At 41.3% G+C, this 25739-nt stretch overlaps 1 protein-coding gene across 1 annotated transcript in view; it reads left to right on the top strand.

Annotated features, from left to right (window-relative positions):
• LOC122786422 (dolichyl-diphosphooligosaccharide--protein glycosyltransferase subunit STT3B) overlaps positions 1 to 25739 on the top strand; it is a 72169-nt gene that overhangs the window by 22938 nt on the left and 23492 nt on the right. Inside the window, exons 2-3 of the mRNA XM_044052711.1 lie at positions 8864 to 8972; positions 16614 to 16901. Of these exons, the coding sequence (XP_043908646.1) occupies positions 8864 to 8972; positions 16614 to 16901 (397 nt within the window). The remainder of the gene's footprint in view (positions 1 to 8863; positions 8973 to 16613; positions 16902 to 25739) is intronic.

The following is a 25739-nucleotide window of genomic DNA, read 5'->3' as shown; positions in this document are numbered from 1 at the left end:
ACTCGAATACTGAAGACTGTATTTAGCTTAACCCAAGGAGAGAGTCGTTGGTGGCAGTTAAAGAGGAAATATGATTTTCATGAAAAACAAATTGCCAATAAAAATAAAATCGATTTATAGCCCTTACATAAATTGTATACTTATTGTTATGTCTACACATTGATTTATGCACTCAATGTAATATTAATTATGGCTGAGTTCCATTTAGCCTCGTCAGTTTCAGTATGCAATGCTGGTTCCCTGTCGCACTGTTCCGACTAGCATGAACCGAACAGAGCCATTGTGGATGTGATCAGTTAGTAACACCTGTGCTTTTCCTGCTAGAACTTGACAATGTACACATTATGGACACTCTAATCATATTTGTGTACACATTTGCAGTGGTTACAGTCATAGTGAAATCAGCTGTTCTGTAGATTTCATCACTACACAGAAAGTTTAAAATGTTGTGGTTGGAGGTTCATCTCAATTGGCCCCAGTTGACCAGGCACATTCTTCCTCACCACGATTCCGTCCTAGAGATTAGATAGAACGCAGTAAGCAACTGGATTGTTTAGACCAAATATCTCTTTGTAGTTGTGTATTTTTAAATTGGAGGAAGCTTTGGGGTGTGAAATGATTCAGCTGGACCAAACTACCCTCTTTAAATGCCTTTGCTCCACAGGCACCTCTTCACCCAGCTTTTAAAAACCAAAAACATCACAGTAGTACCATTTTGTTTTTAATCAGTGGTGTTTATTTGGCCGACCACCAACCAATCGGGGCCCAAGATTTCATGTTATAACATTGTAGAACAAAAGAAAGCAAGTTTAATATTCTGAATTTGTGAAAAAACCTTTTTACAGCTTCACAGGTCCTGTTCACTGAATACGGGATACTAATGAGTGAAATCGGCTTTGTTTTACATTCCTTCTTTAAACTCTAACTAAAACCACTTCACTCGGCATCCTTGAACATGTATAAGCTGGATTTATAGCTTTTCTAACTTGGCTAAGGAAATAGCTTTATTTAAGATGAATTGTTCTATTAGACCCACAAGGTTTTACTGAGTTGTTTCCACACAGGTGTGAATGAGAACCAACACTGTGTGTCAGTGAAAATATAATCAGCATGTCGAGAGCATTGATTCTACACCTGCTTTTAATCAGGAAAATGAGGGATATGTGGCGCTCATTGGGTGGCTACCATCCCAAAACGAAAAAGGAAAATTAAAATTCTTCTTTATAAGAAACGCAGCTTTTTTCACCCCCCAAAACGGAAACTGTGATAGTAAGAGACACAGCATACACAAATGAAGAGAATTGCACTCGGGCACATACTGTGCACCATTTCAAAATAGAAAACCTCTGCTCTGAACAGCAATTTGAAAAGCTCAAACTGTTATGTTTGAATCTTTATCTTCGCTGCGAAAATGAGGAGCTATTGGTGCCAATAAACAATGCTAGTTTATAGCTATTCAGTGACTAATGTTCCCAGTTAGAGCTAGAGTCATGTGTAATGAAGTAATTCCCTTGGGCAAGTCAATATTTATGCCATTATGTCTCTTTGCTTTAAGATGCAGTGCCATTTTTCAACTCTCATTCATTAGTTTGAACAGGCAGGAGTTTGGCTGTTTGCGTATTGACACAATGATCTTACACGCCATTCAGACACAGAAAAACAGAATCCATCTGTTGGTGTTGCTACTGCCAGCTAGTTATTTCTGAAAAGTTCAGATTAGAAGCTTTTGAAGCCACTTTTGCTTCAAATCATTAGTCAAGATTATTTAAAATGAGTATTTAATCAACCCACTATTGTGATCAGAATTTGTGTGTATGTTTCTTTCCTCCATTATTATTATTTTTTGCTAATATTGCCCCTATTTCTATTACATTTACGATGCTCCTGCTGTATTCATTGAATCTACAAGCAGTATTTACTGTCCTTGGGAGAGAAGATTGCTGTATATGCTGCCTCTTCTATTGCCGTCTGCTTTTGTTGAAGAGCTTTCATGGACCACGACTGGACCTCAAATTCAGCAATTCATTATAACGTGTGCTTCACTATATCAAACGTTTTTGCTCTTTGACTAATCATAAATGAACTATTCACTTCTGAGCAAACAACTGAAACTGTTCCGTTCAAGCATGGATAACTGCTTATTTTCTCTCTTGATCATCGTGTAGCTCCATTACAGATTCATTTCTGCAGCTCTGTTCGATTAATCGACTAATCATTTTATGACAAAGTTCGTATTTAAAGCCTTGTTGGTGTAGATTACCTTCACAGTAATGCCTACTTTCCAAAGGCACAAGGGTGATATGTAGACTGTTTAATCTTAAAAGTGGAGTTCTGCACTGGTTATTTGGAATATTGTTCACCACAGTATCAGCTCACAGGAATTAGGATAATTATATTTTTCTTCTATTTGGTATTTTTGGAAATGGTTGACCTGGCAGAGTAATTAGCACCACATTTAGTACTTATTTCCTAATTATATTTATGCATTTTGTGCCTCTGCGGTTTGCATAAACAACTTAATATCAACTCAGTGTGGTGGGACACTAATTACAGCCAATGATTAACTTTGTGTTCAGCAAGTCATATCTGGCTGTTTTTGCACAATGTTGCCTTCGTGCATCATATGCACACATGTCCACATCCGTCTTTAAAGAAGGTGATTCTGGACACAAACTATTACATTTTTGTTTCTCTTTTTTTTTCATCCATGGGCTCGGAAGTTTTTCCAGGGCAAGGCAACTGATGTTCCCCATCTTTGCTCGAGGACCCATCTTGTCATGGCGCAGCCTTTGATTCAATGTCACGTGTTGTGCTCCTTTCATTACAGACCACTGAGATTGCTGCCTTTGAAAAACACAATAGCGTGACACTTTGGAGATGATCAGACCGGCCTGTCTGATGGATGTCTCATTGTGTGAAACTCATATTCCCTCACTTCCCTTCTGACAGGCTTTACTTTACAGGTTATTCATTCAGGGCCAGTACACAAGAGAATGAGTTTAGGAGAATCCGCAAAAGTTTTTTTTTTGCTTGTAATCCACACAGAACTGGCATTTTGGGAGCCCTAGGGTACCTGGAAAAAATCTCAAACACTGCCCTTATGGTTTTGTGTATACAACCAATATAAATGGCAGGAGGCGCAATATTTGTTAAAACCAAAATGTGTGTCATTCATCATTCATCGCTGTAGATGAATTATTGTCTTGACCTTTACACATCTTATTCTACAGACTGAAGAGGATATCTTTGTTTCTCACAGATCTGCACAATTGTCACACAGTAATCAATTTAAATATGTTTTTCCAATGAAAATGAGAATAACGATATAAAAAATACCAATCCCGCTGATAGTGCAAACCATATCGCAATTGCTGCCAAAATATGTTTGTTTTCTTTCCTTTCTCCCCTTGGCTTGTTTCATTCTGCCTGTGTCTGTGATTGTATACATGGTAATGTATACTTGTTTGTACACCATGCACACTCTATGCACCTGCTCCACATCCTCTCCCATTCTGGTGTATTTCTGTGGCAGTGTTACAGAAAACTAGTTAAGAACAAAAACGAAGACGATTCTGTGTCCGTGTAGAAAAGGCCTCAGAATTTGAACAGAGGTGGATAATTAGTCAGGGTGGTGATTACACCCCTGGAACCAAAAACATTCACCATATTGAGAACCAGTGGGGGAAAAGCGATGATGCATCTGATTATGTAGTCTGTACAGAATGAGGCATCACTGGCTTGTAAACACCAATGGAGCCCACTTAGTCATGCTGCTGATGATAGCCCTGTCTCAACAAGAATCTGCTAATCAGTGAAACGGACCTCGATTAAAATGAATTATGATGTCTGCGGGGGGGCCCAGGGTGTTCTAAGATGCACATTATGCCACTCTTAATTGTCATTTGTGGTTTGAGATATTGTCTGAGGAGTTGCTATTTTGCCTTAATCTTCTTGGATATTAATCCAGGAGTTTTATTTTTGGTTGTTTTGGGGTCTATCGCTTAGATTGAAGCTCACTAGCCAGTTGTAGGACGTGCTGCACTGGCCTCACACACCAGCCATCATGTGCCTTGTCGCTTGAGACCATATTGGCAGCTATGCATTAAATTGCAAATGTGGCTGGCAGAGCTACATTATCCGCCATCAAAGTGACATGGCCCAGCGATAAAGCACTCAGCTCGGCTGTCCATGAGATCATTGGAAAATGGGGTTCATGAATAAAGACTGGCAGCGTGCAGAGTTGTCTTTTATACTGTTTTCTTGGAGTTTGCTCTGTGGTGGCTGATCGGTTCGTCCTGGCCTAAAGCTCCTCTGTGGTTGAGCTTTCTCACACCTGGCTGCCTCTGTAGCGTTGTACTTTCTTACACTTACACACCTTTTATAGTGTAAGTGTTTCCTTGTTTGGACTGTTACCATCTGGGGCTGTTAAAGCTCAGGACTCGAAGCACTAATTGGAAGGTAACTGCTTTGATTTCTCATTCTTCCTGCCCGCATGTGGCCTTGGGCAAGATACCTACAACTGTCCCTAGCAATGTAGGAATGAGAGTGTGAAGCAAAAGCTGTGCAACAGAGAAGTGATGTATGAATGCTTGTGAAAAAAGGTGCTTGAATGGTCACTAAGACTTGAAAAGCGCTGTATGAAATGCAGTCTATTTAGCGTTTTTGGTGTCTTGCTGAACAGATGGGTAATCTATTAACCTGACTCTGTTATTAGTAAAATTAGTAAAATTTAACTGACTGGTTTTTCTGCTAGCATAACAAACCTAAGGTGAAGGGGGACACAGGAGACGTGCTACGAGCTTGGCTGTCGAACACCGAGCATTTTTCTGTCTGAATGTTTCTGTTTCACCTGTCTGTCTGTCTGACTGTCCTCTCACTCTATCTGTCTGTCTGTCTCTAGTAGGGGTGGGGAAAAACATTGATACTTCGATGCATCACGTTTCAGACGTGGACAATTCTGAGTCCAAATTCTGAGTCCAAATTCAGAATATTTTAACGTTAAATAAAGTAAAATAGACGGTCCGAAAATGCAGAACTCCAATGTTCAGCGCACAGTCACCGGGACACTTTAACACATAACATGCTTCACATAACAAAGAAGCATGGAGCCGAGATACAGACAGAAGTCACGGGTGAAACAGATTAAGATAGAAATGACATGTGATGCCTGCACCTCTGTTGCCACCATATCGTACGTCAGTATAACTGCAAACTTTATCACTGAACAAGAGCAATGAATGAGAGCCACATGGGTGCTAATGATGCTGAGCTGTTAAACATATTGCACGTTAAAGAAGGTTGTAACTTTCCAGTTTACGCATTTCATTTAGTTTAATTAAAGATAATGGGAATGAATAAATTCTTGTTTGTCATTACAGCTGCACTGTTAAAAATAGCGGTGAGTGGTGAGCGATCACACAGTGACACAAAGACTTTCAAAAGTCTGATAGAAAGTGCATCAAGATGCATCGATAACTGTTTCATAATCAAATCGTGGCCCCTGAATCGGAATCGGAATCAAATCGTGAGGCACCTAAAGATTCCCGACACGATTTCGAGCAAGAGGGGGAGTGTGACCAGGCAGGGTTAGTGTTAGACAGAAAGGCACTAATGCTTGTTGGAAGAAATAAGTGTCTGAGTGTCCGTATCTTCATCAGGCGCTTGTAAAAGTAAGTCGTGTCAGCCTGAAGCAGCTCCAGCTTCTGTCCCGGAGGAAATACCTCCCCTGTGCTTCCTGACCTCGGTCTATAAGTGAAGCAAGGAAAAGCTAACACAAGCAAAGGTCTCGTTCTACTGGCAGCAACAACTATTATCAGCGTCATTTCTAGTGAAATATAAGCAGACTTTTTGAACTTTCTCCACCGTGACTCAGTCACAGCAGGTCTGTGAGAAGCTCCTGCTGCCTCTGTGCATGTGTTTGTGTGTGTGTGTGTCACAGGCAGCTCACTCCACCCCCTGCACAGAGAGACAAACACAGATCTTTCCTCAGGATTGGGAACAGTGAAAATCCCGACTGTCCACCACCGGTATTGTCAGTGCTTAGTGATACTATGGTATTTAAAAATGTAGCCTGTTTAGTACTTTCGATACACATCCCTCAGTGTGATGTAGCAATAAATAGCATCCAGTGCTCAATTGGCATTTTGGTAAGAAAAGCAACAGGGCACATTATTACCTGGTTTAGAAAACGCCCTGCATACATCTGTGTTTGTGGAGTCAGTTATGTAAAACGTATTGGCTTTGAATTGGCTCGTCGCCACGCGCTGCCTGGAAACGAGAGTCACGACGGGGGAAACTTGTGAGAAGGAGATGGGTCTAGTTGCAGGTGCAGTGTGGAGGCTGCAGAAAACCAAGCACCTTGTGATGATTAATGAGCTTCAGCTCATGCCAGCATTTTTTTTTTTTTCCTAACACAGCCCTAATCATGAGTTTAAGCGGCCCACACTCTGAGGCAGTTTGTGACGATGTCGCCGCAGCCTCGCGCATTATCTGACTTGCATTCAGACACACACACATACAAACACACACACACACACACTCAGCCATGAACGTAGTAATCGCCTGCTGAATCTCCAGCTGTGAGAGTGATTTGGTTGGGGTTGCTGGTAGACTTGTCTCACCTGCTCATTTTCTGACGCCATTAAGTTGTTTTCGCGCTGTGTCTGTGTTGGCACTTTTGAACCATAATTACTGTACAAGTAGCCTTAATTGCCACAATATCAATAAAATGTATTTGTTCATAATTACCTCTACTAAAGAGGGTTATGTGTTGGTCCCTTATTATTATGTGCTAAAGACTTTAATGACATTAGTGGAACGTTATAACATTGTCTAATTTATAATTGATTGTTTTTATGTGCAGTTTCTGATGCATATTTTTTTTTCTAAACTAAGGCAGGTGACCGGAATCTCAAAATGCATATTATTACTTATTATCCGTCAATTGGGACCATTTCTTTGCACATATAAGCCGTAATGGCAGCTGCTACCTACTTCTGTCTTCTCGAGTCTTAACCACATGGCGTGCTGTGGGTAAAAGCCTCTCGTAGTGTCTGAGTCTGGGGTTTGTTGCTGAGCACTTGACTGTACTTTTGTGCCTGTAGACGCTGTCATTTTTTTAACATGATTTTTGCATTGGTGTCAAAAGAGAGTAGTGTCTGTTGCGGGGGCCAGATGAATAGAAGTGCTACGTAAATGCAAATTCACCACATCAGCATAGTGAGACTTCTCCACCCACTGTTGCTGCATTACATCTGCTATGCATGTAAATGGCTCTTTAGTGTTTGGTAGCATCATAGGTTACTCAATAGATGGGTCTCCTTCACACCTTTTTAAACGCATATTTTTGATTTGTGCATGAAAAGACCTGAACGGAAACCCACAAAAGTGTCTTGAAATGTTGCTTTAGAGTATGAAACGTTTGAGGGAGAGAGAAAAGGTGGCGCGTTGATAAAAGGTGAATTTGAATTAGTTCAATGGAAGCCAATGTTATGAATAAAGGATGACATTTGGATATCACGTGACTCTGCAATTCACTGTACTGGGAAAAATAGCAGAAAGAGTCGATGAGAGGATGTAGGTATGGACTGATGAGAAATCCACTGAGTTTTCTTTTGTAGAATTTGAGAAAATTGGTGAACATTTGCGATCCATTTTAATTATTGTAGGAGTGGGAATTGCCAGAGACACCACGATATGGATATGGGGTTATGTTTAATTTACAATATATTATCACAATTCGTAACCCTTTGGACGTAGATGGAGCATCTCTTAACGTAGCTTTCTCCACTCTTCTTCAGCCAGGTAACTGCAAAAATCTCCCTCATTCATTTGAGCAGTGCCGCTGCAAGGAGACATCAAGTAGTGACGCCTGGCAAGTGGAAATGGCATTAAAATACCGACGTTTGCACTGGTGTATTGATCAGATTGCACGTGGAAGGACGGCGATATATCACCAAATGATATTTTGACCCACCTCTACTTGGTGTCTCAAAAGCTATAATATATCGCCACGCAAAATGGCACGATACTTCACTGAATTGATTTTTGTTTTGTAATTGACAGTATTAAATAGAAGCTAATTAGTCACACGGCTGTTTGACACAACTGGTATCTATCTGGTACCAAACTGCTCTGCTGTGCTCCGTTTTTCTCCGCTTCAGGTGTCTTGTGTGGAGTGTGTGGCTCTCTGAACATACCATAAAGTATCCCACATTAATGAAACTGTGTAGTGAAAAATACCTCAGAAAATGTACTAAACGCTTGCTTCATCCTCTTTGGCAGCAGTCCTTTCACCACTGTCAGCTCTTTCGTTCTGCTTCTTGACAGTGCTCCAACCCCCTCAGCTTACCACAGCTACAGTGTGAATCGAGGCCTGTTTGCAGTGATACTCCTTGTATTTATTTTTGTGTTCTTGGGGTGTGTGTCCCCCCCCTTTTTCAGAGCAGCTTGCTAAAAGACGGGTCTGATGTTCAAACACCAGACCCATTTATGTGTCTTTGTCATCTCAGCACAAGTAAGCAAGTGGTTGCAGTTGGAATTATCTTCACTATAAAGGGCTTTGTTCTGAAAAAATGTCACAATATGTGTTGGAGTTGTTGGCTCGAGCACAGAAGCGCACACGGAGAATAGAGGCGTTATCTTCCATATTCTAACACGGCGAAGTCTGTGCAGCATACCTGCTCGCCCTGTCATCTGTAAACGTGGAAAAAAAGATAACCCATTCTTCTCTAAAGATTTGTTTTTCTCTATCAATAGCTACTATAAAGTATGTTCTATAAATGGAAATAGGTATTCCTGTCTCTGCGTGGGTGTTATTTTACGATGTACTCAGCCGTTCCTGCTCTTTTCTCTTCTGTCTCAGGTTCAACTACAGGTCAACACACCATCTCACCACAAATGGCTTCTACGAGTTCCTCAACTGGTTCGACGAGAGGGCCTGGTACCCCTTGGGTCGGATCGTCGGTGGCACCGTAAGTTTTTAACGCAGTCGCTGTCATTTTTTATTGTTCGTCATTTCCACGGTGTCTTAAGTGAGATGCAGATTCCGTCACAGTGATTAAGAAAATAAATGAGAATAAGAATGCGTTGGAGTTTTCTTCAGTTAGAATATTGGGCACCAGGGTGGTGGTTTGCACTTTAAAAAAAGGGGAAAAGTGCACTGCAGTGCTCGTCCTGTCCCTGAAGGCTTATGCAAAGGAGCTGGAAATGAGGCTGCTGCCGACTGATGAGGAGCAGTGCAGCTTCCTGGACAGTGTCTCTCTAGGTGTCTTGTATGAGAAGGAGGCCACTGATATAAAACTTGTTTGCCACAATGTGTGCTGTATATGCTCACATTTACAAGTCAAATATAATTCCACCCTCATCAAGGTTTTTCCTGATTTTTTTTTTATTTTATGAGGCAGCGCTCCAACACAGAGTTCCCAATTTGATCATCTCAAAATTGCATTGCTAATGTCTTCTGATGGTGTACAGCTGTTGGCTTAATCAGTGTGTCACCTGGAGTGTGAAGTGGTTAGTTTTGCATCATAATATAAAGTGTTTGGGCTGAATATGAGCCGTTCCTGACAAGTAAATAAGAAAGAAAAAAGGCTACTTGGGCCAGATTTGGAGTCTGATCAGGAAGCCTCCCTACATGTCCCTGTAGACAGAGTCATAATGACTCAGAACAGGCTGCAGGGATTACACACTGTCATGGGAATGCTTTGGGGTTCCTCAGGAGGCGCATGCTGGAAGAAAAAGAATGTCAAAAGTACATTGGCATGGTGAGCTGGTTGAAAAAGCACAAAAATGGGTGGATGGGAAAGGTTTTCTATAAATCTCCAAAGCAAGAATTCAAAACTGTAGTCTCATGTGATGCTAGAGCAACTTTATATAACACTATTATACCAACTGCTGCAACCAGTCCATCAGTAAGCATAGTCAGGCATTAAATGATGCTTTGATTTGCACTTTATATCCTATTAAGATGCTTATGCCTGTCATTACCCCCCCAAATACAACCATGCAGACAGTTGTCTAGCCAGGTGTTAATTAAGTATGCTCATGGAAAACCGTTTGGTGCTGAGGTAATATTTGCTAACACAGAAAGTATTTGTGCTGCAGTTCCTTTTTTCCATGTATAAGAGGACGTCACACAGATCCAAGACAGAATCTAAGTATGTACACGGTTGTTGTACTAGTGTCCTAATCCATGATTAATGTAAAGTAGATTGTCAGTCTGTTGTTATATAGGTGTGTGGGCTGGGAGTTATCTGGGGTGATACCATTTCTCTTGGCTGCCTGTCTTGGTGTCCCTGTTTACCTGCAGCTACTACCTCTATTGTGAAACATTGACTTGTTTCTGGAAAAAAACCCAAAAACCAATGGGTTGATTTCCTGCACTTTATCTCCCGTTTCCCTCCCTCCTTCCCTCCCCCCCTGTGTTCATGTCTACCCCCAGCCTCATCTTCTCAGCGCTGCCTCTTGTGAACAGTGAGGTCTGTGTGAGTACCTCTGGCCTATCCATCTCCCTCTCCTCTTTAACAACTCCACCCGCCTTCTTTTCTCTTAACCAAGTTTCATGGACCCACCAGAGTTGCACTCTGTGCTGTAATTGCACCAGCTAATGGAGCGTCAGGACCACATAATCCCGGCCCTTGGTGCCAGATAAATGCAGAAATGTCTCCCAACGTGTTTCATTATTGGGTCCATCAGAGAAAGCGCCGCGCCAGGCGTTGCCTGTAGCACAACTCTCTTTCTTTTCACTCTTCCTTTCTTCTTATTTTCGCGTTGCGTATGCTCGGTCCTTCAGGGTGATATGAAATCTCTTCTTTATGGCTGGGACAGGAAGGCATGTTAATGCTGTGCATTGCTTTCAGATACAGTTATCATTCCAGCACCAAGCAGATGGTGCACAGCCTAAGCTGCAGCTATACTCCACATGCTGATGTTAGAATATAGTATTCACTACGGAACAGGAAACCCAAGGCATTTGAATCCAAAACCCATCCATCAGCATTCATCCGTCATAAGCAATTACCATCAGCTACTGGTAATTGCATATGACAGGCCTGGCTTATAATAATGGATGTGCTGGTCCTGCTGCAGTACATTGATACTTGAGTTAACCTTGTACCCACAGGGTGGAAGCTGAGCCTCATGATTATACTGGTAATCTGAATTGGAAGGCACACACTTCTTAGTTAATTTTCATGACATTTGCAAGATTCCTGGGCTGCACAGTGCATTGTCGTCTGCATTCAAATAAGAAACCACAGCCCACTCCCTTTCTCTGTTGACTTGTATTGACATTGAATGAATCAATATGTTAAAAAAAAAAATAATATATATAATAAATACAAACAACTCCAGGATAAATCACTCGTAGTTTATTTAAGGCACGTGGCAATGGCCTGCACAGATATTCTGTAAGCTCATCATGAAGATTCTCAGTCAGAGAGAATCTTTAGGAATCCACTTGCCTCCTTAAATATCTCCAAACTCAAATTTCATTTTAATTAAAAGTAATTAGATCTTCCAGTTTCCATTACTTCATTTAATTTGCTCAGCAGACTCCGCTCAAGCTGAGACCGATATCAGCAGAGAACATATGTGAGGCTCGTGCTCGCAAGAATGAGTAAGAAAAAGAGACAGTTTGGTATTCAAGGTGTGAATGAGGTCTGTTATGCTGCGTGTCCTTCATGGTGCGGCTTGTCCGTCTACCTTTACGTAGATGGGGTGTGAGCTGTGAACGATGGCCGCGTCGGTGAGATGTGCACCGTGCCGCTGTAGCAGTGTGGCGGCAGCGAGCGATGACATTGAACGCTAACACAACAGACAACAATGGAGGACATCCAGCAGCTCTTTTTTCCCTGCTCGCTTTGTGTTTGTTTGTTGTCAAACTTTTGTATGACAATAGGCTGTGGACGTCTAGCTCCACCCTGACCTTACCGTATCATTTTACTCTGGTACCCCCAAGGGAAGAGTTCCAAAAAAACAAATACATACTGCATTGGACCAAACCAAACCGTTCCACTCGATGCAAACGTCTGCTATTGTGTGAGTGTTGATCTGCATATCTCTGGAGGTATGGACGCTTTTTTTTAAAAAAAATACTTTTCTCTGATTAAACATTATGATCATGTCTGTGAAATACTGAACATCAGCTTTTATCTCAGGCAGTTTAAAAAAAATCCAAGATCAATAACTTGTTAAAACAAAGCCAATTTAAAGAAGTCAAATTACCCATTCATTTGATTTCTGATGCCCTTGATGTAGAAGTGAAATGTTAAGCAGTTGGGAGCATGAGCAGAGTGAATACAGGAGGTATAATTTGTGGAGTGATTCTCCTGTCCCCGGGGCATGTCTCAGGATATGAGTATGCATTTACAAAATACTTATGGAGGTCATGTTGTCCTTGCGACATGTACTTTTATTTGGATGTCCACACGAGTGCCAGTTATTCTGCACCTCTTTTATTTGCCATTTAACAAATGTCCCTCTGCATGCTAATGGATGACACTGTTGAGATATGTTGAACACAAATGAGACACCGACATACGCTGTCGTTAGATGCTATTTGACATCTTCCTGTCGATATAGACAACGAGAAGGACGACAGTGAATAGTGAAGTCAAGTGCCGTGTAAAGATCATTTTTATCTTTGCCATAGATCTCCACCGTTGTTTAAAACCCATCGTTGTAATGGCTGATACTTTTTTACCACGGCTATTAACATTCTTAACTCATTTGTGTCCGTCCCCGGTGCAACAGTGTGGCTGCTGTAAATACTCTTCAATAAAAAAACAGAAACTATTTGCTCCTGTTTGAGTTGAGCTGCTGCTGTTCTTCATATTTGTGACCTTTTCTAAGGATAATTGGCCAGATTTCAGTCCCGCTCTGGCCCCTCCGACAATCGTGGGTGCCTTTCAATTTTAGGCTGATTTGAACAGATGATCTGGCCAAATTGTCCTGTGGTCAAAGTGTCACGCATGTTAGATATTTACGACTGGACAATGAGAGCGAGTTGACCGGGAAACAGATGTTGCGTACTTTTGTTTAGAACTGTAACTTTGAAGGTGATTCCATCTTCTCAGCCATGACTTCATCCACAATTGTTTCGTGTTTCTAAACACAAAACATCGCACACACACACACACAACAGCTATTACCTGATGACGCCGACAGTCCGCCTCCATGTCTGTTTACAATCTGAAGTCACATGAGCTTCTGTGAGATCCCAAACACTTGGAATCTCCCTGAAATTGTTGTGGTCCTACGTCTTGACTGAATTCTCAGGATTAAAACATTGAAAATCGCTTACAAGGTTTGTTGTGTCTGTGATCTCCCATGTTTTTAGAATCAAGATTTGAACATCCCCTATTGTGGGACAGGCGTTAATTAAGCAGTAGGGCTGAAAAATCCAATTGCGATTGAGATTTGAGGGGAACGGTAATTTTTACATCATAATTCTTAGTTTCATTTGAACAACACTTTTAAAATGATTACTGTGTGATGTGTGTGCAGATCTGTGATAAACAAAGATGTTCTCTTCAGTCTGTAGAGTAAGATGTGACAGTAATTCATCTAAAAGGATATTTTGGACACATTTTAGCTTTAACAAATATTGCGCCTCCTGCGATTTTGGTAGAGTTTTGATTCATTGTTCAGCCCTATTAAGCAGATTGGTACAGAACAGGTTAAAAAGTCAAAAGCATTCATGGAAGAACTTATGTTCATGTTGGTCCTTCATGACGAGGTATTGAATCTTCTTGAAGGGGTTGGGTGCGTTGTAGCTGGCAGCTGAAGTGTAGTGCCAGTTGGCAAGGCACTTTCTGCTTTGCGGATTTCGACAACAGGTGGGTGGGGTCAGTCTTTTGGTCATACTTACGCAGACCAATTCATATAACATGCAAATCTATGCAAAAAACACCAAGCTCCAGGAAGTTGACGGAGCCCCTCTCACAGTCTTTTACTGTGTAGGCTAATTGTCATAGTCACACACATGCAAACAGCAGTTTCTAAGCACAAACAGGCTCTGGGGAAGAAGGACATTTAGCTCACTCCCACACGGCATTTGAAATCATAAAATGAACGTGTGAAGGGTCTGACTTGCATCAGGCTTGTGCTTTTAAAGCCTGAAGTGGCGAGGACAAGCACCGGGTCCGTCTCAGATTGGCACAGTCTGTTCCACTACCCATAATGCTGTTGTAATCCACAGCATTTATTTGGAAAACTTGGGAAAGGCGAAATAATTACAAGCTCCACTTGTCTGTGTTTGTTTACTGAGCTTGACATTTTAGCGGTGCCAGTCTCCACTCTCATGCTGAGCGGTGGTCTGTGACCCCTTCAAACTCCAGGTGGAATTCATAAAACCACCTTTGATCTAAGGGCGGTGATCAAGACTCATCTGTTGCACTCGACCTTTTACCCACCTGTATTGTGTTTAACACACCCCGTCTCCTCCTTTGACCTTTAAAAGCCAATTCTCTAACTCTCTGCCTTTTATCTTTCATCATCTCTCCTCTACTGTCTGTCTCTGCCTTTCCCCGTGTCCCTCTGTCCTTCCTCATGCCGTCATCCTTTCACCCACCTTTCTTTTTTACATTCAAAATCAGTCAGATAATGCTGACAGTCCTCATTAATTGTGTATGACGGCATTAAGTCTCTAAGCACTCGGATGGGTCACACCGTTTAAAAGACAGACGAGCCAATGTCAGTTAATGTGACAGTCCAGTAGCGTCCTGTCTGGACCAGTCCAGCTGCTCTCTCCCTTTTTATTTTCCTCCCACCCCCCCCCGTTCCCCGGAGAACTACTGTCAGTTGCTCGTCCTCGCGAGCCAAAGATAAGGAATGAGAGGTTCTCTAATGTGACAGTCCATAACAGAACGCTGCCATAACCACTCTTTGTTGTCATCCGGACAATGAGTCGAGAGCATTTCTGCTAACAGCTTTTGTCAGCTCTCGTTGATAATATTTTCATGATGAATACGCAATGTTTAGCTTTCTCTTATGCCAATTTAGGGACTAGTGTTGAATTAATAGGTGATGCACATGGATTTATCTTATGATGAATCATGACTCCTAAGATCTCCATCACCTCTAGAAGAATTAGGGGGCCTTGGTCCCACCACAGAGTTCAGAGTGGCTAATAGTACTTTTCTTAATGGCAGGATACTGCTCCATTAGACGGAGTCCAATCCTCAGAGCCAACAGGCAAGACGTGGTTGATTTTCATTGAAGGAGATTGGCTGATGAAGTTTAGGTCTCGTAGGCACCGGCTAATTAGAGATGAGGAAACCTGACTTTATTAGCGGCGAGGCAAAGTGCATGGATCGAGGCTACGGCGAACCCAACATCAGGGACCTCACTCTCGCACGTTAAACATAGCCTAGCCTTTCACTTCAGTCAGCCCGTGTAGAACACCGGGCCCTAATTGGATCTGCTCTCATGTTCAGACGAGACGGGGCCAAGAGGCCTCGTCGACTCCGCTGAGGCTTAAATTATTCTCAACTTTGTGTTGGAAAACAACACTCCTGACAACAGTTTTTGATAACCCATTTACACGATCAAAAGAAATAAATAAAAAAGAAATACTGGTACGGTTGAAAATATTTCTTTTTTTCCTCTTTTTGTTTTCGGGGTTGTCTGAACGCAGACTCGGGCGGATTTGAAAGCGTATGAAGATCAATAGTCAAGGTTACCATCACCTCACAGAACACACACTGGAGTGTTTCTTCCAAAGATGTTTTGTTTTTTGCCCATTTCTGTCTGTGTCTGCTTTTCTGTCTGTGAGCAGCATGACTCAAAAAAGTAAAGAATGGATTATGACGAAATGTTCTGGCGGTGTTGATTATAGCCCAAGGAAGAAATGATTATATTTTAGAGGTGATATGAAACCTGTGAGGCTCCGGCTGTCCAAGTGTAACAGTCGACCCATATTGTTGTTTTTCTGTGGCTGATGTTGATTTTTAGAAATCAGGGCAGTCCATGGCTGACAATTGGCCCATATTCATGTTTTCCTCCATCTGATAAAATATAAGTGTTGAATGATAACAAACAACAAAACAAATCCTAAACTTCACTTGCCAGTGAGTGAGCAACACTAATGCTCCGTCTCTCCAACTGACATTTTCTGTCTGCACTGCAGTGCAATTATACGCAATATTTTCAATAAAAATATTAAATTCATAAAACAGGTCATCAAAAACTGAAGAAAATTCACTTTTGGAAAATAAACAAAATAAAGCTTTAGTGTCTTAGTATTAGAAGAAAAATGTGTTATTTGTAATAATTGTCCAGTGAATGCATCATAATGGGACCTTGCCGATGATCCGAGTGGCTTCTGTTTGCCTAATTATAGCAATAATGCAGAAATACCTGTCTCAGTCTCAGAGTTTTCACTCCATACCATTTATCACATAGCTCTGCACAGAGATGGATATAACTGCAGTCGAGTTTGGTTGGCAGAAGCTGTGAGGTGGTAATTCTGCTTTCCCTCATGCTGAATTTCATGATGCCCTGTCTCCTTCACTCACCCACCACCGCTCTTGTGTGACACTCAGTCTCACCTACTTTTCTGTTTCTCCTCTCACAACCCACTCTCTCTCTCTCTCTCTCTCTCCCTCCTCCAGGTCTATCCAGGGTTAATGGTGACCGCGGGCCTCATCCACTACGTGCTTAACCTGCTCCACATCACCGTCCACATCCGGGACGTGTGTGTCTTTCTGGCGCCCGTGTTCAGCGGTTTGACCGCCATCTCCACCTTCCTGCTGACCCGGGAGCTGTGGAACCAGGGCGCAGGGCTGCTGGCGGCCTGCTTCATCGCCATTGTCCCTGGCTACATCTCCCGTTCTGTGGCTGGCTCTTTTGACAATGAGGGCATCGCGATCTTTGCTCTGCAGTTCACCTACTACCTCTGGGTACGTGCACTTCCTCGAGAATCCTTTTTCTAGATGGTTTTAGATGAAGATGTTCACCTGTGATTGTACGATTATTCTGAAGTAACTTATTGATTTAACGATTCAGTATTTGTATTGAACGTGACCTGCTCACTGAGGTGTAAAATCAGTTTTAGGTCAAGTTCTTCGCTTCAGCCAGGTATGCATAGTTGTTATTACTTTATAAAGAACAGGCTTCATGAAGCTAGAAACATAGCCCCCTCTTCAAATATTGCTCAGCCTCGGCTGTTGAATTATTTATCAAGAGCCTTAAAAGGCACTCCAACCATGTGGAGCCCAGGAAACAAGCATGCTGCACTCCAAAACCTTCACAGACGGATGACCTTTAAGAGTGGAATTGATAAGATCTCAGGTTAAAGGTTGACACGCCCCCTCAATTTACCTTCCTTTTCAACAGTGCTGTACAGGAACACAACAGGTTGTGCTACAGGGCAGCCGTCATTGGTCTTGAACTACTTAATATTTATTTAATTCGATTTTTTTATATATTTTTTTTAAATTCTTGTTCCTTTACATTTTGCACAGCGTGACCTTGTTCTGCCAGGTAGACAATAACAGAATAAAGCAACACATTCGCTTTTAGGACATATGTAGACTAAGGGTATTTGCAACTCAGGAGGGGGGAGGAAGCTTTTCACACTGAACAAATGCTCTGCAACACAGACTTTCACTCTACTGTACCTCAATCTGTCCACTCTTTTCTTCAGTTGCATCACTTGCGTCCCTGCAGCATACAGTGAATCCAGCATTTGGCGTAGTGTGTGTTTTATACATTTCTGTCTATTGCGACGATACATTTTGAGAACCTTTTGGCATGTCAACAACTTCCTACAGTTGGTTGACAGCTAAGACTGTGTTAAAGGTTAAGGTAAGAGAGAGAGTGTGTGTGTGTGAGAGAGAAATCAAAATGCTCATACAGTTTTCTCTACATTCTCGTCTTCCTAGTCATTGGAGTTGACCTTGGAGGATATTTCCTTTTTCGTTCTGTACTGAGTTGTTTTTGTTCACCTTTTTATCTGTTACCATAAGACTGAGAATAGAAAGAGTAATCACCAACACAAGGATGAATGTGAACATTGAAACGTGGGAAGGAAATTTCAGATGGAGAAGAAGTCAATATATCCAGATTACGGGCTTAATGAGAATGGAAGTAATCAGCTGCTTCCGGTAAACCTGGTTCCTCTTGACATTTAATAGGTTGGTTGGTCTTGTAAAAAAAAATTCTATGGAACATCAGCAGATAAGAGCAATGCAGTGCAAACAGTATATACAGTTAAAACGGCCTCATGTTTCCATATCAGCGCAGGCTGAGTTATAATAATACCACAGAAATAATAAAGATGTTTGTAGATTCTGTTTTGTTTTACATAAACAGTAGACGTGGCCACTAAGTGATAACGTAATAGTTTTTTTTCATGCTTCTGAAAAATTAAAAAAAAATCATATCATTCTTATTAGGTTTATAAAATGATGTTCTATTTAGAATTGCCTCCCATGACTCTTGACTGCTGTGATGGAATATGAAGTTAAGGCAATTATACTCTTGACTGTTGTAAAATTTTACACCTGCACAGTTAACCTGCAGTGGAACAGGTGTTAAATCATGATGGCAGCGTATTTCAAATTTAATGTGAGCGCAGATTTATTATTGGAGATTGTGTCGGCGCCAAAGTGAGCCAACAAACGTGCTGGGGCTTATTTATTTAACATAAACACGCAAGTGTTGTACTGAAATGTTTTATCTTTTTTTTTTTTTTAATCTTAACTGTAAGTGAGAACACTTCTCTTCAGTTGTTATGCTACATAGTCAGCACTGTCATTAGCCGTTACCCATGTCTCACCATACATCACATGACTGCTTTCATTTGTTTATGCCTCGCTAAAGCGGCTCTGTGACTTCTAATTGCACCTGCTGCTTAGTTTACTTTGGTTAAGGATTATATATTTACAGTATATGGTTGATTCTGTAGCGCCGTGCCGCTGGCTTTATTCATTAAAGATTACTGATATGCTGCAGTGCTGTTGGAGCCAGAAGGGAATTTGAAAATAATCCACATCTAGAATTGCCCCACTGTAGCTGTAAGGCCATGTATCATTCACGATGTCCACAAAGTGTACCATGAAGACAAATAAAGCTACATCTTTTTTTATGTGTGTGTATATATATATATATATATATATATATGTGTTTATATATATATATATATATATGTGTTTATATATACATATATGTGTATATATTTATATATATACTTATATACATATGTGTGTGTGTATATATATATATGTATATATATATATACATATATGTGTATATATATGTATATATGTATGTATATATATGTGTGTGTGTGTATATATACATATCATTTTTGATTTATAAATCCCTTGGAGCTCAGACCAGCAGAAAACCTGCAGGAATCACATATTTATGCAGATTGTTATGATTTTTGGCCAAGTGGGAGGCACCCGCTCTCCTATTGTACCCCTGGCACAGACGGGCGCTGCCCACTGCTCCTGTGCCCGCCGTGTGTGTTCAACACTGGTGTGTAATAAGGATGGGTTAAATGCAGAGGTCACATTTACTATTACTAATTAAATAAAATAAAAAACAGTATGCAGGTAGCAGTTATGTCTCGCGTATATGAATACTACATGCTGCATGTCGGCGTTCAAGCGAATACAGATTAATGCTCTACTTCTACTCTCTCCAGCAGATGCAATGACATGTTTTTCTGTCATTGACATTAAATGAGGTGCGACGATGAATAAAAAAAAGGTCAATATTTTTTTAATAAACGGATAGTTAGACTGAGATTATGTATTTCTTTTTTAATTTTAAGTCTATGCTGAGCTTCATGTGGCTTTTGTTTTTCCATCTCTAATGTAAATGTATTATTTTATTGTGTGTCGTGTCCCTTTTCATTGTCACTATATTTTATAATTTACTGCTTATTAATGCTTTATCTTTTTGTATCAGTTTCCATAGGTCTGCCTTGTTTAAATGTAGTTTATCTTCTGTTTAAAGTAGCAGTCGCTTCTCATTTGTTTTATATGCTGAATGGCAGCAGAGCTCCATGTATGGCTGATCAGCAGTAAAGTGCTAACTGTTCTGATCCAAGGCGGTTGTTTTTTTTACCTGCAATGTAAAGACATTCTATGCAGTGGCTTCCTTCCACGTAAGAGAGGTTATGCAGATGTCATGAAATGCCTTACCGCTATTTGGCACAGCATAACCAGCTTTTATCCGTCCAAGGATTCTGCTGCTCCTACTTTATGTCACTTTGTCACACAGATGTGTCTCTACCTGAGGTTTCAAGGTTGTATGAGTGGCATGACTTGAGTGGGTTTTGGGACCGCTCTTTTGAACCCACTCACTCTCACTCTCACTTATGGCTGCAACCTACAGATTATTTTCATAGTCAGTGAATCTGCTTAGCTTTATTGTCCAGAAACTTCTATGAGGAGGTTCTCAAATGTCTTGTTTTGTCCACAAACCAAAAATATTCAGTTTATCTTGGGTTACATGGAGCAAAGAAATCACACTAAAAAAAGAAAAACACAGTTGGCAATTGATTTAGCAATCAATTAATAATTTTGGCAGAGGCCTGGAGTATCTACCAGTTTAAACTACTAACCCTGATGCATTTACCACCTATATAATTCCCCAACTTTTCCCATAGAGAAGAAATAAGCAGCCTACGACATGACTCGGCTAAAATGCTGATGCTAATTTTTATTTACATATTTACAGTCTGCATAGTGTAGCATGCGATGTATTAGATTTTTTATTTTTATTTTTTTTGTATTTTAATTCTAACATTTTTGTTCCTCGGTTAGCCGATCCAGTAATGTTCACCAGTATCGGACTGATGCTAGCATAGCATTTACGGACTCATCCCACGTTTTGTCTACAGTTTAAGTATCAATAAAATACAGAGGCTGGCCCTATGTCTAAGTCGTAACTGGACACAAACGTACACAGAGTTTCAGTTCCAGAAAAAGACAAAAAACAAATGTTCCACCTTTAGTAAGTTCCCTCGACACTATTTTGATGGCATGCTGAATCTCTATCCAGGGAACAGAGCTGCCCAAGAAGGTTGGGATTGCTGTAAAGAGATACAAACAAGTACAAACTACTTCTTTTTTGTCTCCTCCTTACAGCAGAATAACAATGTTTGCAGCCAGACTCTTCTCCAGCATTAATTTGGTGTTATAGAGACGGGTCTGGCTATGCAAGACTTGTGTTTGTAAGACTTTGGCTTGATATGTGCAGACAGCTCTTAGTTAGTGTTTGCTACACAGGAGGGACAAACTGAATAGAGTAGCATCCTCACGCAGTCGACACCCACTGCCTCACTGCTCATAGCTTCAGATGTATATTAAAAAAAACAAGTTTAGATTAGATCAGCTTGCAGTGTTCATTCGGTGTACAGTTGTAGATACGGTCTCACTACAACCATAATAACACAGCTAGAGTAGTTCACTACATCACATTAAATTATCCACTGCAATTATTCACAGTTCAGTTGATGGGGACTGTCGTGACTCACAGCACCTAATATTGCAGCTTTCATTTTATTTCATTAAATTTCATTTAAACTTGAATAATTGTTGGTGTTCACACTGAAAACACTTCTATGTTATGCAGCCCTAACCTGGAACCCTTCATATTGGCTGGATTTATTTAGCCAGGTTATTTATTGTCACAAAAGCAACCATAAAAACCTTATCGGGACAGTAGGTACCGTAAAATGTTGACAAAAGAGGCTGTCGCCTTATCTTTAAAGTCTAAAACACGTCTAATAAATGTGTTCTACGTCCTTTTGAGGTGTTTTTATCCATCGCCTCACTTCCCATTGGTCTTTGACATCCTTAAACTTTGTAAATTTGAAAAAGATTAAAGGCCTTGGAAGGGTCTTTTTAAATGGACTTAAAAAGACTTTCAATGTTATATTATGTGTAAAAATATGATCCGATACCGATATTATTACAGTCATTTATTTGTAGCTGTTAACAACACAATATCTTTGAATCATGTCTTTTAATTTTTAATTAACAGCACCCCTAAAATGCTTTTGCTGATATTTGTTTATATTTTTACAGTCGGTGCATAGTGAAGCATGTGATATGTAGGATTTTTGGACGGTATCAGATTATACATTTTTATTATTATGATATCCTATCCAGTGATTTTGCTCAGTATCGGACCGATACCGATTTCCATCCCTAATTTTTGGAGGGACCAGGTGAGGCAGTGGCGTCTGGCGTGAGCATGCAGGAATCAGGACATTCGCCCATTCACTTGCTGCAGATCTTTTGGCGTTTCTTCTGCTGCATTCTCAGCAGCAGATGATACTCAGGGAGCTGGCAGCAGAGTTTCTGCAGAATCTCTGAAGCAACTTCTGTGAAAGTTTGCCTTCCGTGCATATCTGAACGCAGTGTTAGGCTGTTGGCATCAGTAAAGCCAGCTAGTCCGTTGTACTATATCAGTAATTAACCTTGACCTGTGTGTGTCAAATATACCACATTGAATTTGGGTGAATTGGGTCCCGAAAGTCCTTGAAAAGTCCTTGAATCCGATATGGGAACCCCGATCCAAATCATTTTCAATTCCGCAGGAGCTTCTGAAATTCTCCCGTTTAACATTTCGGGGCTCATCCAAAAATCTGTCTCCGTAATTATTTATCTCACTCACGGAAATGTGCACGCGGGTGTGTTAAGGACATCTGTTTGTGTCTACGTTGTTGTAATGGCCTCTTGTCATCTTGTGTGTTGAAGACAATACATCTCGGGGTGAGGCAGGTGTTTCCTGTGGCAGTCATCACTGCCTCTCAAGGGCGATGTGTCATCAGCGGAGCGGTGCCGGCGAGAAGAAAAATCCCACCTTCTCCCACTCGCATCCCTCGTTCCGATTGGCAAGGGCCCTGAAAAACAATCATCCTGGCCATGCACCAGTGCTTCCCATTATCAGACCCATTTACCCACATTTGTCTTTGTGTTTTCCTTTCCTCCCCTCTCTGTCTTTCTTCCATCTCATTTCTCTCTAATTGTCTTTGTCTTCCTGTGTCCCTGCCATTGTTTTGCACTTGCTGTGCTTTCCACCTCTTCTTCTTCTCCTTCTTCTTCCATGGTTTCTCTTCATGCATCTCATTAGTGCTTGTTCCTTTCTCTCGCTCTGTACCTGGTACTCTCACATCCATCCTCCTCTCCACATGGCAAAAACCGCTTAGTCCTTCTCTCAAGTCTCGGCCCAATCTTCATTACCCGACTCCTTAATTTTATCCCCTAATAACCCATTCAACTCCAGCCGCTTAATCTCTGTTTATCCCCCTCTGCCCCAACACACGCACACCCTCCCATAATCTATAATTGAATCCTCCCAAACCCAGGAGAGCTGCTCTTTTTAACACCATAGCTCTTTGCAACATTAACACACAGAGAGCCGCACAGAGTTGCGCTGCTGCCGCCTCCCCCCCCTTTTTGCTCCAACCCCATGCACCAATGCCTACATTGTTGTAACAGTAATTCCAGTCTTTCTCTCTGCTCACATTCAATTAGCTGGACCGGTATCACACTGTGACTTTTGTGTCTTCACAAAAGCAGCGGTGGCTGGGAGGGCAGCTGCCACAGGGAGCCGAGGCACCAGTTGAACATGAGTTTGTGCTCGCGTTTGAATGGGTGACACAAGGCTGTGTGTGTGTGTGTGTGTGTATATATATATATATGTGTGTGCAGCCTGTGGACCCAGTGTGAGTGTGGAGAACACGGCAGTTCAGACTGTAACCGTTGTCTCTTCCTATTCTGTCACCGCGATGGTTTCCACTCATGGGGAAAGTGTTCTGGTGACTGCAATTTCGGAGAAAACTAATTTAGGCGAATTAAAGAGAGTGGTAGCCGTTAATTTTTTGTTTTGTGGGCAGCCGTATGCTGTCCTTTTTGAATTTGGCTGAACAATATCGTTTTGCAGTTGGGACAATGTTCATTTGCCCAGCACACACGGATCAATCAATTGTTGAATTGTGTGACAACTGCTTTTAAGATAGATTTTGCTCAACCAAAAGCTACTACTCTGTATTCAAAATGAACACAAAACATAAAACACCTCAGACTAGTGTTGTAGTACTTGAGATCGGTCTTGAAGGTCTCGGGCTCGCCTCGGAATCAAATGCATTTTTACTCGGTCAAGACCACAACTGGTGGGATATCAATAAATTGTAATACATTTTGTAAATCACATACATTCGTAAAGCGTATTGCTTCGGGTACAACCAATAACTTTACTCATTTATCATGCATGTGTGTGACGTGAGAAGAGGCCAGCCAACTCATCTATAATAAAATTTGGTTACCTGAACCACAAAGACTTTTTGTGCATAAATACCTCCAAAAGAAAACACAGCACAACGTGTAAATTCTGCAAAGCGGCGCTAACGGCCTTGGTCTTGTCTCGGTCTCGACCCCTCAAAGTCTTGGTCTTGTCTCGGTCTCGACTTGGTCTCGGTTTAGGAGGTCTTGACTACAACACTACCTCAGACTATATCCTTCATATCTATTAGGTTGAATCAACACTTTTATGATAGAACTGATGCACAGCACTGCATCTGTTTAACTCGGTATTTTAAACACATGTAGGTGTAAAATAAGCTATAATATGAATTTATCCTGTGATAACGCCGCAAACTGCATTAGCAGGTGTTCTTATTAAACAGTTATCTGCCACAAGCTATAAACAAATTCCTGAACATAAACAGTTATTGAAGGACAGATGCAACACATTATACTTATACTAGTATACTGAACTACACTATTGGAACATAAATATGTTAATCTAGCTCAATAGACCATGTCAGTTTGAGTTAAATAAAATTAGACCACAAGAAGAACACAATAACAGTTGCTTAATTGATCAGCATTCAGGTTCTTGGTCTTGTAAAATCAATTTTTGTTTAGTTTTCAGCACTGTTCTGTTTGACTCAGCCTAACACACGCCGTTGTTGGGTTAACGTAATCCTTTTTCCATTCCGTCAGTTGTAAAGCTGTTTGCCGAGCTGACAAATCTCACAGTAAACACACAACTCGACAAAGGAAGAGAAATAACGTTTAGTCGTGCAATCAAGACATATGCAAAAGTAATTCAAGGGACCATCGACTTGACTGAATAATTGGAAGCACTGTGGACTGACAAACAGACACACTCTCCAACAACAACGACGGTACATGTAATATTAACAACACCCTGCGTGGCCTCAGTGCTCTTATGGAAACCCAAGCAGAGCAACACAATCCTCACACACTGTCATTTTGCTCTTTCGCTAACGGAACACAACAGATCGACTTGTAAGGGCAAGCGTTTTCTTTGACTGCACATTTTCCTGCATGACAGAATGGTAATTAGGTCACTACAGACCTACTTACTGTGACTTACCTCAGCACACAGGAACAGCACTGTTCGCACCATATTTGTCTTCAGGTGTTTCTGCCTGCCTCTACAGTACGAAGCCGTGTGTGTGCTGATTGATTGGTGGCTGATTCAGGTTCTGCCCGTGCTGGATATTTGGAACGAGGCGAGACCACCGCGGTCCGGCGATCATTAATTGCCACTCATCGGGAATTCTCATGCATTGTTGGATGTGATGGAGTCTCTCGACAACAGCAGAGCATTAAAACAACTCGTGACCCCCCCCCCTCTGTGGAGGACGTGGCCTGTGTCCTCTGCCCAGATTTTAGTTTCTCTTGTTTGGCTGTAATTGAGGGAAAACAGCGTTTCATTATCACAGAGAAATTGGTGCCTGCATC

This window comes from Solea senegalensis, linkage group LG20 (assembly GCF_019176455.1).
Source record: "Solea senegalensis isolate Sse05_10M linkage group LG20, IFAPA_SoseM_1, whole genome shotgun sequence".
Classification (NCBI taxonomy): Eukaryota; Metazoa; Chordata; class Actinopteri; order Pleuronectiformes; family Soleidae; genus Solea; species Solea senegalensis.
The sequence above is the reverse complement of the archived record's forward strand: the minus strand, read 5'-3'. Positions and strand labels throughout refer to the sequence as shown.